At 33.7% G+C, this 13,864-nt stretch overlaps 1 protein-coding gene across 1 annotated transcript; it reads left to right on the top strand.

The window, feature by feature from the left end:
* Positions 1–3,861: 3,861 nt before the first annotated feature.
* Positions 3,862–13,862, top strand: LOC123866327 (putative leucine-rich repeat-containing protein DDB_G0290503). The gene is made up of 18 exons (XM_045907811.1): positions 3,862–4,049; positions 5,372–5,484; positions 5,949–6,023; positions 6,724–6,822; positions 7,533–7,580; positions 7,783–7,891; positions 8,067–8,170; positions 8,616–8,787; positions 9,311–9,459; positions 9,768–9,889; positions 10,143–10,293; positions 10,636–10,818; positions 11,111–11,226; positions 11,337–11,584; positions 11,728–11,852; positions 11,953–12,074; positions 12,643–12,754; positions 12,842–13,862. Exons 1-18 carry the CDS (start codon positions 4,025–4,027, stop codon positions 13,760–13,762), a joined length of 2,994 nt encoding a protein of 997 aa, XP_045763767.1. The 5' UTR covers positions 3,862–4,024; the 3' UTR covers positions 13,763–13,862.
* Positions 13,863–13,864: the final 2 nt, after the last annotated feature.

The following is a 13,864-nucleotide window of genomic DNA, read 5'->3' as shown; positions in this document are numbered from 1 at the left end:
TAAAGCAGAATTTGTTTTTTCATACTTAGATGATTTAATAATAGCTAGCGAAAATAGTTCGCTTCACGAAAAACATTTAGAGGCCGTTTTTGAAAGATTACAACAAGTTGGACTAACTATTAATTTAGCAAAGTGCGCGTTTTCGCAGGATAAAGTTGAGTTTCTGGGTCATGAGGTCTCAGCCAGTGGCTTAAGGCCGTTGCCAAGCAAGGTCCAAGCCATTGTAGACTTTCCCAGACCGAAAACGGTAGAGGAACTTCGTAGATTTCTAGGCATGGTAAATTTCTATAGAAGTCATTTGCGTCAGGCAGCCGAATATCAAGCTGAATTAAATAAGTATCTTCACGGAGCAAAGAAACGTGACAAAAGTAGTGTAGTGTGGACAGAAAGTGCTGTTCAAGCTTTCGAACAATGCAAGTTGAATTTACAGAACGCTGCTTTGTTAGCGTATCCGATAACAGGTCAAGTGCTTGCTATAATGGCAGACGCGTCAAATAGTTGCGTTGGAGGCACATTGCAACAAAGAGTAAATAACGAATGGGTTCCGTTAGGTTATTTTTCAAAAAAATTGACTGACACGCAACAAAAGTACAGTACCTACGATAGGGAGTTACTTTCGCTTTATTTGTCAGTGCAATATTTTAGGAACATGTTCGAAGGTAGAGATCTCGTTTTGTATACAGATCATAAGCCGTTAACGTTTGCGTTTAAAAAGCTAAGTAGTAGTAAAGAAACGCCGCGAAGGACCCGTCAGTTATTATTTATTAGTGAGTTCACGACGGATATACGCTATACAAAAGGCGAAGAGAATGCGCCCGCGGACGCGTTATCGCGCGTTGAAACAATTTCGTGCCCGTCTGTACTTGACTTCACAGAAGTGGCTATTGCGCAAGCGAACGACAAAGAGCTCACAGAATTGTTAGGAACAAAAAACGGTAATACGAGACTAATAAAAATTGACTTGCCGAGTGTAAATAAGCCGATTGTTTGTAACTTGCGAGGCGATAAGGCTAGACCTTACTTACCAAAACAGTTTAGGCGTATCGCATACGAAACAATACATAACCTAAGCCATCCTGGCATTAGAACAACAAGGAAAATGGTAACTAATAATTATTTTTGGCCTGGGATGAATAAAGATATAGGTATTTGGGCTAGGTCGTGCATAGAGTGTCAAAAAGCAAAGGTTCACAGACACACTATGTCACCTTTAGGGCAATTTGCAAAAGTAGATAGAATGTGTCATTTACACATTGACATTACAGGTCCATTCACTATTTCAGAGGAAGGCTACAGGTATTGTCTTACAATGATAGATAGAGAAACAGGTTGGCCGGAAGCATTTCCAATTAAAGATATTTGTGCGAAGACAGTAGCCAAACTCGTGTATGAAGGATGGATTACTAGACATGGGTGTTTTATTAATTTGAGCTCAGATCAGGGAAAGCAGTTTGAAAGCAGTCTCTTTAGACAGTTAATGAAATATTTAGGGGTTCATAAGTTTAGGACGACACCGTACCATCCACAAAGTAATGGCATGATCGAACGATGGCATCGTAGTTTTAAGGCCGCCTTAATGGCGAGATTAAAGGACAATAGATCGTGGGTTGAAGAAATGCACACCATTATGATGGGACTACGTGCAGCACCACGCAGTGACACAGGGGTAAGTGCCGCGGAATTAACCTTTGGGCGAACTCTGAGGCTCCCTGGAGAATTTTTCGAACCATCGGATAGTAAGATAACGGACGGTGAGGAGTACCTAAAGCAGTTGAAACAGGTAATTAGTAATTTAAGACCGAAACCCGAGACACAGAGAGACTCTCGAACTATTTTTGTGCACCCTGCTTTAAAAGACTGTAAAAAAGTTTTTGTTAGAAACGATGTAATGCGTAAGTGTCTACAACCACCGTATGACGGTCCCTATGACGTCATAAAGCGGTTGGAAAAAGCATACTTAGTACAGTTACCCAATAGACAAGCACTTATTTCAATTGACAGGTTAAAACCGGCTTTTGTCCTGGATATCAAAAATCCACGACAAACGCCGGATGAAACGACATGTAAGAAAAAATGTAGATTTAGCGACGATGACGTTTTGCCGACTCATACAATCCGTACTACTCGGAGTGGGAGAGTCAGCAAAACGCCCGTTAGGTATCAGTAGAATAATTCGAGTAGCAACTAGCAATTAAGCAAATGAGTATTATGAAATAAGTATGGTAAAATGGCCCCGATCCGCATATATTAATTTTTATTAGAAGACATAACTAAACCTTATTATTGGGAGTGTTAGAGTGGTTGACGATTGTTATAGTTTATTGGATAGTGTGTAAATGTAAAATGTAATGTAACCAACATTCGAAGTGTCGAGTGCAACGTAGGCTGGATGGCGCGGGCATAGCAACAATTGTAAGTGGACTTGCCACAGCGACCCCGTCGCCACCCGCTCAAGTTCTAGTGACCTCATCTCAAGTATGATGTGTTAAGAGATGTACCATGCATCGAATCAAAGGAACACTTTAACTGGGTGACGTGTTTAAATTATGATTTGTTGGGTAAGCGGATCGGAAACATTGCTAGGGTTGTCGAAAAATAAAGAACGAATATTGTGAAATAAAATTAAGGTTGCGGAAATTTGTATTTGTTTAATTTTTATTAAGATAAAAATTTGGGGTGGTGTGATGTAGAGGCACTAGTAAATAGGCATTTTCGAGCTACGCCGTGTGAGCCGTAGCAAGTTTGGTTAGTTGCATCTAGCCCGTTGTATCATGTTGACGTTACAAATTGTAACTTAAAATTGTGAATTATAATATATATATATTTTTAGTGTTCATTTCTTTTGTTTTTATTACTACCCTGGTAGAGAACACGGCGCTACTATATATCCAGCAACATCAGTCGTACATTGAATATATATACATCAAATATCTGTACAAATACACCTGTACACTCTATAAGAAAACTAGAAAAGAGCTGATAACTTTCAAACGATTGAACCGATTTTCTTCGATTATAGCTAAGAACACTCTCAATCAAGCCACCATTCAAACAAAAATAATTAAATAAAAATCGGTTCATTAGTTTAGGAGCTACGATGCTACAGACAGATACACAGATACACACGTCAAACTTATAACACCCCTCTTTTTGGGTCGACGGTTAAAAACACGATCGCAAGACGGAAGACCACGCTCATCGATGTACCACGCTGCAGCTCATAATGCGAGTGAAACGTTCTTCTATTTTCAGTAGGCAGGTAGGTACAATGAAATGCATTAATTCTTGCTTATTGTGTGCGACTTAGGCTCTTACGATTAAAGATGTGTTGTTTGATGCACCACCGGTTACTAAGTAGGTTACTACACATGCAAACGATCTCCGCAGTAAGGAAAGATCTTAACAGGGCTCTCTCCGTCACTCGCTTCATACAATCGTAGTTCTAATTTCATTTGAATATTAAGCAACCAAAGTCCATTAAATTTTGCAGACATATTCTAGAAACTAATATCTGTGTCTGTGGTGTTTTAGATTTTTCTGAAAATATGTAGTTTTACCTAAAATTACAGGGGCTCAAAGATTTGTATGTAAATTTTTAAGACCGCGTGTAACTTTGAAACCCAATATTTTAACAGAAATCTGGAAAACCACAGACATAGATATTAGTTTCTAGAATATGTCTGCAAAATTTCATGGACTTTGGTTGATTAATATTCCAATGAAATTGGAACTACGTTTGTATGAAGCGAGCGACGAAGAGACCCCTCTTGAAAAAAATATGAAGTAAAAATAGCAACCTCGTAGCATCCATATTTCATACCGTATACCTCCCGTAGACAGAGGATCTATGAGCCATGTCAAATCGTCAGTTTTATGGTCAGTCAATGAAATCAACAAAAGTCATGGGAATGTCAAAATTATATTTCAAACATTTTTTCTTTGAATTTAAATTTTTGCCGTTTTTGTTTAGCATTTTACAATTACTGCTTTGTATTCCAGTTATTAAATTAAATTGATATGTGAAATGTCGGGGGAACCAAAAACACAAGGTACCTACTTATTTGACACCTTGAAGACCTCGACAATGATTTCCACGCTCAGCTCAAACCATCGATGTATATGGATAGGCCCTTAGAAGAAAAAAAATGCGCTCACAAGTTAAAGAGAATTGGCAAAAGTCTCTTTATCACGCATCAGTCGGCCGCACACGCTTTATCGTATCGCACGTGTTTTTGACTGTCGAAAATGCCGTCATGTGCGGTCAAATCTTGCAAAAACCGTACGGAAATCCATCAAAAAAAAGATGGAATAACATTTCACTCGTAAGTATATCGTTTTCTCATTTAATTTAACGTATAAGCTGGGTATATTTTTAATTTTGCTATGATTAAATATTTGCCGCAAAAATATCGTAAAATTGGAATACAGAAAGAATGGAGTCGTGTTATTTTTTTTGAAGTAAAACTTTTTATTCGCGTATGACAGACTACTTATGACCATGAATATATTTAACTATCATTGTATGTTTGTAAGTATTTAACTACGTATGTTTGTATATAATTAACTGTTTTACTATGTATGTATATTTGTACTAGTAGACTAGCGATGTTTCCGATATTCGCATCCTCACCCGCAATTGTGAAGGTTACGCATTGATTTGGGCATCCACATCTGCATCTACAATAATAATAATCAATGTATAGTCACGCGGATGCGGATGTCGCGAGAACTATATATGTATGTTTGAGTGTATACATGCTTATATGTATTTTTTTATGTATTTAACTATGTATATTTATGTATGTGTTTAACTATTTAACGATGTGTGTATTTTGTATGTATACGTCGTACGTATGATGTAGCTATATTTTAGCAATTTTTCGGGCATCCGCATCCGCAACGGCGAAGCTGCCGCATTGATAGAGTTCCGTACTACAGAAGTTTTTTTGGTTATGGTTTATATTATATGGTTATATTATTACATATTATTTGTGAAAATTCTTTGTTAGATTCATTACATGCTCATATCTGCACTAATAATATTTTTAACGCAAAAAAAATTGACGAAATATTGCACAAAACAGCTCCATTCCATCCTTGTTCTTTTTAATAATAGAGAGTTGACGCTCGCGTCAAATTCACTGACGAGTTCAATGACGTAATATTTATTTTTTTATAGGCTCATTTTTGTAAACGGATTTATATGGGAATGACATATCCTTATACATCGATGGCTCAAACATAGATATGTAGCTCAAAATAAATGAACTGAGTTCTTTCCTGATCGCTGTTTCCTGTAATTATGATGGTTACCTACTACTTCGTCATAATATTTTAATCATATTAATGTGATTTATCTTTTTCTCATTAGATTCGCATAACGTCGTTGAATACCATCGTAAATGTCGTATTCCGCAACGGCTGGTGCCAGAGCGACAGCGACCGCTTCCCAAATCTAAAACCCCAAATGCTGAACATAATATTGTAAGTGGTCCTCTTTATTAAGTACATACTAGATGATGCCCGCGACTTCACCCGCGTGGATTTAGGTTTTTAAAAATCCGGCAGAAACTGTTTAATTTTCCGGGATAAAAAGTTGTCTATGTCAGTTTCCGGGATGCCCGGTACCTCTGTACTCAATAAATCAGTTGAACGGATGGACCTTTAAGAATCCCGTGGGAACTTCTTGATTTTCCGGGATAAAAAGTAGCCTATGTCCGTCCTCGGGGTATAAACTAACCCTGAACCAAATTTCTACAGAATCGGTTAAAGTTGAAGCGATTCTGACGAAATTTGGCTAACCGTTAAACTGTTGGGCCGTGAAAGGGTAGCAGACAGACAGACAGACCTACTTTCCCATTTATAATATTAAGTATGGATGGATGGTACCTAAAGATAAAATTAGGTACCTAAAGTACCTTCATTACAAATATTTTTCTCTTTTTCAGAAAAATAAAACGGATTTTTTATCTACGAACCCACCTAATAACCTGAGGTATACGACTAGACCAAATTCAAATGAGGTTCGTTTAATGTAAACACTTGAAAAATTCTAAATCAAAATTTATTTTTAGGGTTCCGTACTTCACAAGGAAAAACGGAACCCTTATAGGATCACTTTGTTGTCTGTCTGTCTGTCTGTCCGGCCGTCCGTCCGTCGTGTCTGTCAACTTCCCGTTGACCTAGAACCATGAAATTTGGCAGGTACCTAGGTAGGTCTCATAGCACAAGTACAGGAATAAATCTGAAAACCGCGAATTTGTGGTTGCATCATTAAAAAAAAATTAAAATGAGTTTCTATTTTCAAAGTAAGATAACTATACCAAGTGGGGTATCATATGAAAGGGCTTTACCTGTACATTCTAAAACAGATTTTTATTTATTTTTATGTTTAATAGTTTTTGATTTATCGTGCAAAATTTTGGAAAAAATACCCGAGTACGGAACCATCAGTGCGCGAGTCTGACTCGCACTTGGCCGGTTTTTTTCATATAGGGCAACTACTGTTTCTTATGCTATACGTGTGTGACTCTACAACCGGTTCGGAAAGCAGACTTTACGGAAAAGAGCCGGCAAGAAACTCAGCAGTTGCTGTTTCCAAATCACAAAAAGTTACAAATTATATTATTATCCATGTATCGTCGTTCACACAGGCTGCGTAAGCGTTGCGTAAGCTTATATTAGGATTAGTAATATCTACTATAAATATTTTTAAATTTTTAGAAACCGCCACTATATCATAGAAAGGCTACAAATGACAAAAATGAAATGGCCATAAATAGTAAAGCTGGAAGACAAGTTATTACTGTGCCACTCAAACAGGTAAAGATCCAACTTTAATATGCCTAAAATTTAAATCGAACTCAGCTTTAATTTTAGTATTATATTATCATACATAAAAATTATTAATAGCTTCTCGAAATTCAGCGGAAAATCGAAAATCAATTTTCATTTTAATCACTTATTTTATTAATACTTAACAGGGCTCTCTCCGTCACTCACTTCATACAATCGTAGTTCCAATTTCATTTGAATATTAAGCAACCAAGTCCATGAAATTTTGCAGACATATTCTAGAAACTAATTTATCTGTGTCTGTGGTGTTTTAGATTTTTCTAAAAATATGTACTTTTAAAATTACAGGGGCTCAAAGATTTGTATGTAAATTTTTAAGACCGCGTAACTCTGAAACCGAATATTTTAACAGAAATCTGGAAAACCACAGACATAGATATTAATTTCTAGAATATGTCTGCAAAATTACATGGACTTTGGTTGCTTAATATTCAAATGAAATTGGAACTACGTTTGTATGAAGTGAGTGATGGAGAGACCCCTCTTAAATATACCGAATTACAAAACAAAAATGTCATCTAAACCTCTGTAACGAGGCAGGGTGCCCAGAACGCTGGCTGCGTTACCTTGTGACCTTATTAAGAAGTGCTAAATTCTAAATTTCAATGAGTACTTTATTTTTATCTACTTCTCCCTTAAAATCTTTTTTACAGAAAATTAAAATTCATTTTTTACAGAAAAAAGCAGCATATCATAACAAATTGTCAGCAAATCTTCCTGACCAGGTGAGTCGTAATAATATTTTTGTTTATGGGAGAGAACAAATATTGTCATTTTGCTCCAAACGTTTTTGGTAAAAAATATATTTACTACTTATTATAAATTATTTTAATGTGATTTTAATGTGTACCTACACCGACTTTTGCAATTGCTAGTCATGGAGAAAACCTTGATCTGCATTATTTTTAGAGTTTTTTAATTCTTTAGGAGACGATTAAAAAATGTGAAGAGTTAGAACTACAGCAAGAAGATTTTTCTGAAGCTGCTAACATGTACCATAGCATGAATGATATATTCTTCGATTTCAATGAAGAAGGTGAGGAAAAACTGATAGTTGACGTGATCATTAATTGGAACTACATCAAAAGTTTATACTACATAAATAAAGCGTATGACAAAATTATATCAGATTATCACATCAAACTTATATATATCTAATTCTCAAACATTCTAGCAAATAATAATTAAGTATAACTGTTCTTTTGTTCAAGAATCTGTTACTTCGCGAAGTGATAAAATAACGCAATTACAAAGTTGTTGGCAAGAAAAAATTGTTCAGTTTGAAGAGATGAAAAATGAATTAAACGACCGACAGGTAAGTATTTTTTCATTGATAAATGATTAATGCATTTCATTGATGAATGTCTAATGAATTATCTTTCATAATAATTACGGAGTTATTTGACTCGGTAAGAGTTTCTGCCTAAAGGTGAAAAAAGAAGACCTATATTTTTTACATATTTTGCACGCAATAAGGCGTTACACCATTAATAATAATAATCACTTTTATAGTTTACACCTAAACGTAAGTAATATTGTGACTGTCGGCCCGTGTACTGATCATATTTTATCGAATAAATGATATATTAGATAAAATATGATGCCCGCGCGCGTGACGTATTGTTTTACATCTTTGACATTAGATAGAAGCACAAAAAAAGAAAGAACTAGTTTGTGTTAGAAGGTTGATTAGATACACCTATTCGTTCTAATATCGAGAAAAACTTAAAATAATATAGGCTTAATAAACTTATAAATAGAATGGAATATTGGAAGTTTACGCATCATTGAGAAATACAAAACAGAAGTTGATGTCGATGGGGCAAAAGCCTGAATTGCCATCCACAGATGATCTGCGCATCATGAACGTAGCCAATATGACTCCTGCTCAACTGCTACAATTGTGTGCTGAAAATAAAACACGAAAAGATGGTACGACTTACTTATTTCTTTTTACGATAAACTGTGAAAATCTTTTAGGGTCGATTTTTCAATAGCTTAATAATATTGAGGTACTTAATTGAAACGCGCACAATCTGACCCGCTTTGCCAAAAGTGGTGAACATGAACCAAATTAGTTTAAAATCAAAGATAATAATATTGTAACCTTTCAGAATATATAAACAAATATTTGATTTTGAATAGTTAATTTAGCTTGCGTGCGCCACCGAGAGTATGGTTTCCATATTAAGATGCCCGTCTGTGTACCTTTGATGTTTTGACAGATTTTATATTGAAAATCTATAAAAACATCAAAATTAAGGTTTATGTGGTGATTGAAAAATCAGCCCTTAGTCTTTCCTTAGTATGTTTATATAGGTACATATAGGGGGTTAAAAGTTAATTCACTTAAAGTTGAAAGAATGACAATTATAAAACTATTAACTATTTAGCTATCGTTTATCTAATATTAATTTTGTTATTATTTGCATAGTAATATGTTATGATTTTAAAGTAATAGATAACCAGGCCAAAAACGCTTTGACGATTGACTTGAAAAAATTTAATGAGATTCCGTTAAAGTTGGTGGCTACATGTGAACAGGCTTTAGCGACTAGAAAAGAATTAATTGATTGGTTTGAAAATTTGAAAAATCAAGAGAAGGTACACTTCATTTTCATTACTTTACTCGTGGATTTAGTAATATTTATGTGGTTGCCTGAAGATTATATATTTTCTGGTTTTGGAATCGTGCCTCAGTTTTTATACTCACTTTGTAATTAGGTTCAAAGTGAAACTCACTGAAATCAATTCAATACATTTGCCAAATTATAAAAATGCATTAATTAATATTCTCAACGGATTTACTTATTAGATTTACAATAGATATATAGAATGGCATAAGCTTGTACCTAAATGCAAATATAATATGTACATTTATATCTATATTATATTTAAAATAAATGTTGTAGGGTTGCACAAAGAGCAGTCTTTCAAAGAAGATTAACGAATTTAATGCGGAGAGCGAAATGTTGAGTTGCACTTTAGAAATAGCAAAAAATGATTTACTTAATGAACTAAATGATGTAATAAGGTAAAACTTTGAATATTTATTATAAGATAGCATCTTCATCATCTCATCATTATAATCATCAGTCTATTAGCGCACACTGTTGGACTTGCGACTGTTGTGTTGGTTTTTCAGCCGCTGCATACAAATGATATGTATAAAGTAGTGACTGAGTTTACAACGTTGTTTAAAACCTTTTCTTGACTTAGATGACGACTCGAGTATAATTCAGTTCCTTTTGGTTTTTTATTCAGTTATTTTTGTCCTTTTATAACAGAACATGTTTCAACGAAAGAGTAGCGCTCCAACTGCGCACTGAAGAACTCACATGCGAAGTATCAGAATTATATTCGCAGAACGCTGACCTCAAAAAGCAATTAAATAATGCCGAGAAACAGAAGGCATTTATTAATAAAATAAGAATTGAGGTACTGACAGATGATCTCTATTATGCTATGCGCCATGATATTAATTGCTATTTTTTAATAATTTTGAATAATTTCTGAAGTTTTCTACTAATTGAGATGAGATAATATTTAAAATATTAGCGGCAAAGCTTCACATCGCAACATCGCATGCTCTTGAAAATGCAAGCTCGTTGCTCAATGTGCTTGTTTGAATACATAATTATTTTATTTATACTTAATATTATTATTTTGTAGTATCTAACTATTTATAGTCCTCGTTGAACGTTTTGCAATAATAATACGCAATTTATGGCTTATTAATGAATTGTATACATAATTTCATTAAGGATAATGTAAATATAGGAACTCGAAAAGGAGCTTAAAGAAGAAAAGATAAAAAGAATGACAATGCGAGATCGCTTATCGCGAACTGAAGGGCAACTGAAAATTGAGGCAGAGCGTGCAAATCTATTAGAAGCGGCACTTGATCAAGCCCGTTCACAAATACGAACTTTGGAATGCACAGTACAAGAACAACATGATCAGGTAACGAAAGCGTACTTACCTATAAAGTGAATATAAGATTTAAGGAACTTATAAAACCTTGTGAAAGGCTTTGGCAAGTGAAAAAAATCTAAACTTGTTCAAATTCAGTAATTTACTATCAAATTCAGTAATTTACTATCCATTGAATTTAAAAATCTGTTGATAAGTACTTAATTCAAACTGCACACAACAAAAGCACAAAACATCACGTCCTTTTCTATCGATTTGCTAGATTTTTACGTTATTTTTATTAAACCATATACTTAATTCGAAGTAATATTATGTTTATTAGAATCAACAATTGCAACAAGATTTTGCTGTCGAATTGAATAAATTAAAAGAATCTATGGAAAAAAATACAACACATTTGGAGGAAATTGCATCAGCAAGAGAAACCTTACAACATGAGTAAGTTGAATTAATTATTTTTTGTTGAAAAATAATAAGCACAAAAGTAGTAACTCAAACAAATTAAACTATTTTTCAATAGTCATTATAGATTTATTGTTTGGTATTAGGAAGGACGATCTAAAGAAAAAGCTTGAAGAACTTTCTAGTCACTATAACGATTCTCTGGCAGCAATGAAAGAAGAACTCAATAAAAACATCGCAAAGCTTATAGACGTCGAAAAGAAATACAATGATGAAATTGGAAACAAAAAGCAATTACTCAAAACCATAGAGTCTCAATGTGCTCGTCTAATTGAATATGAATTACGCCATAAAGACACAATGAAACAATTGCAAGAAACAGAAAGAACTTCAAGTTAGTTCAAATGAAAAAACTGTTTTTTTAAATGTCTTGCTATCATGGTGATCACGATTTGCAATACCTTAGAAGCATATAGTTTATGGATGAGATTAACATTGTTTATTTTACCATAGTTACTTACTTATTGCTTTTTACAGATGATCTTATGAATTATAAAAAAGATTTTGAACGAACCAAGTACGAGCTACATGAAACTATTGCTAGTTTAGAAAATTATAAGAAACGAATTTCAGAACAGGATGTGAAAATAATTGACATGGAGGTATTAAAAATAGAGATTTCAGATAATTTTATTTTTTATTTAACGTCCTTTATATAATAGTATAACTTTGTAATTAATTTATACGATGTCTTGTTCACAGGACAATTTAAAAAAGTCTTATGAACATGTAAGAACATTAGAAAGCGACATCAATAATAAAGAAAATTTTATAGCAGCACTCGAAGAACAGCATGTTTTTCTACAGCAACAATCACAAGAAAAGTAATTATTTGGAATTTTTTACCCTTTCATACAAGTTTTTCAGTGAATTTACAAATGCACTTTCAAATTATATTTAAAAATCTTTCCTATATTTATGTAGTGGTTGCTTCGGCTTCACCTGGGTGGGATATCTGAAAACTTTTTCTTAGCAGGGTTCTGTTAAATAGAGAAACCATTTTTCATGCAAATATTCACCTGTTGTCATTTCTAAAACCAGAAAAAATCTAGCATCATAATATGATTTATTAAAATCAACCAACGCGCTTAGGCTGGGGGCTGTCCCGAAAATATTTGCTTTCAATGGCGTCCGCCATATTGTTATTTTGTGACATCGTCCTCCCAGTGTCACTCTCAGAAACAAGATAGAACTTTAAATCCGACAACTTTCGACTCCTTAATTGTTAAAATTATTTGGTTAAACATGAGTTTCCAAACTGTTTAGACTGCAGCCTGCAGGTGACGCCTGACGATTTTTTGATACAGACATACTCGAGATGACTTAGTAGTAATAAAAATAACTAGTCACATCTGGAGGAAAAATTTAATTCATAAAATTTAATTATTGCAGTGAATGTAAAATGAAACGATACGAAGAGGAACTTAAGACTCTTAAAAACCACTTAACAAAGTTGCAGGAACATTTTACTGAATTCGAAAATCTGAATGAACTACATGATTTGGTAATTAAAATAACTTTTGTATTTTCAACACTTCTTATTACAAATTTATTTTAAGGCCAGACAAAAATAATCATCTTTTTCTATTAGGTTAATCGAGAAAACACTAAGCTGGCTGAAACAAAACATAAAAATGATGAACTATCTGAAGAGTTACAGAAAAAGCAAAATAACTTAAAACATTTAATGGAACTTATATCTGAACATGAGGATTTAATTAAACAAAGACAAAGCGTGCTACAAATGCTATCTGAAAAAGAAGAACAACAATCAAATGTTTTGAAACTAAGTAAACAAATGACGGAAAAGAACGCTGAAATTGACTCTCTTATCACGAATATAGAAACACGAAAAGAACAAATATCTCAGTTAGAGAAGATAATTCTTGCAATAGAAGATCAAAATCGAAAAGGTGCTATTGAAAAAAGAAAAGACAAAGACAAAATTCACGCTCTTGAACAGAAAATAGCAGAATACGAATATTATATAGCAAGTAGAAATAATGAGTTGGCATCCCCAGAAAACCTAGATAAATTAATAAAAATCCTCGAAGATGAATTAGGAACTCCATACGAAACACAGTTGATTAAAACGAATCATGCATATGATGGAAGAAATGAGCACATTGGTAATCGCAATGAGCTCAATCATGTGGATCATTACGGTCAAACGGAATTCAATTATCATCCAGAAACCAAAGATATGCCTACTAAAATTGTGATGGGTAACTTTGTTAAAAAAACTTACATTACAAATAACGATGAGAAATATAAAAACGATAATCTTCCCCATAAACAAGCTATAAAAAATATTGATACTCGGAAATGGACAGCACCTGTCACTGAAAATACATTTACATTTATAGATAGTGATAAATTATTGTATGCTGACGCAACAAAACACCGTCCAAAAGAAAGAATATTAAAAAATTTGCAATATGTTGTGCCAAATCAAGTCAAAGAGGAAAAAAAGTGCAAAATGTTTAAATTTGCTAGTCACCGAATTGCATAATTTTGTGTTATGATCTGTAAGGTTAAAATTGTATGTATTTAATAATATTTATATTTATACTATATAAATGTTTGTGTGATAAGGAAAAAATAAAAAATAAAT

Source organism: Maniola jurtina, chromosome 6, assembly GCF_905333055.1.
Source record: "Maniola jurtina chromosome 6, ilManJurt1.1, whole genome shotgun sequence".
NCBI classification, from domain to species: Eukaryota; Metazoa; Arthropoda; class Insecta; order Lepidoptera; family Nymphalidae; genus Maniola; species Maniola jurtina.
The sequence above is the reverse complement of the archived record's forward strand: the minus strand, read 5'-3'. Positions and strand labels throughout refer to the sequence as shown.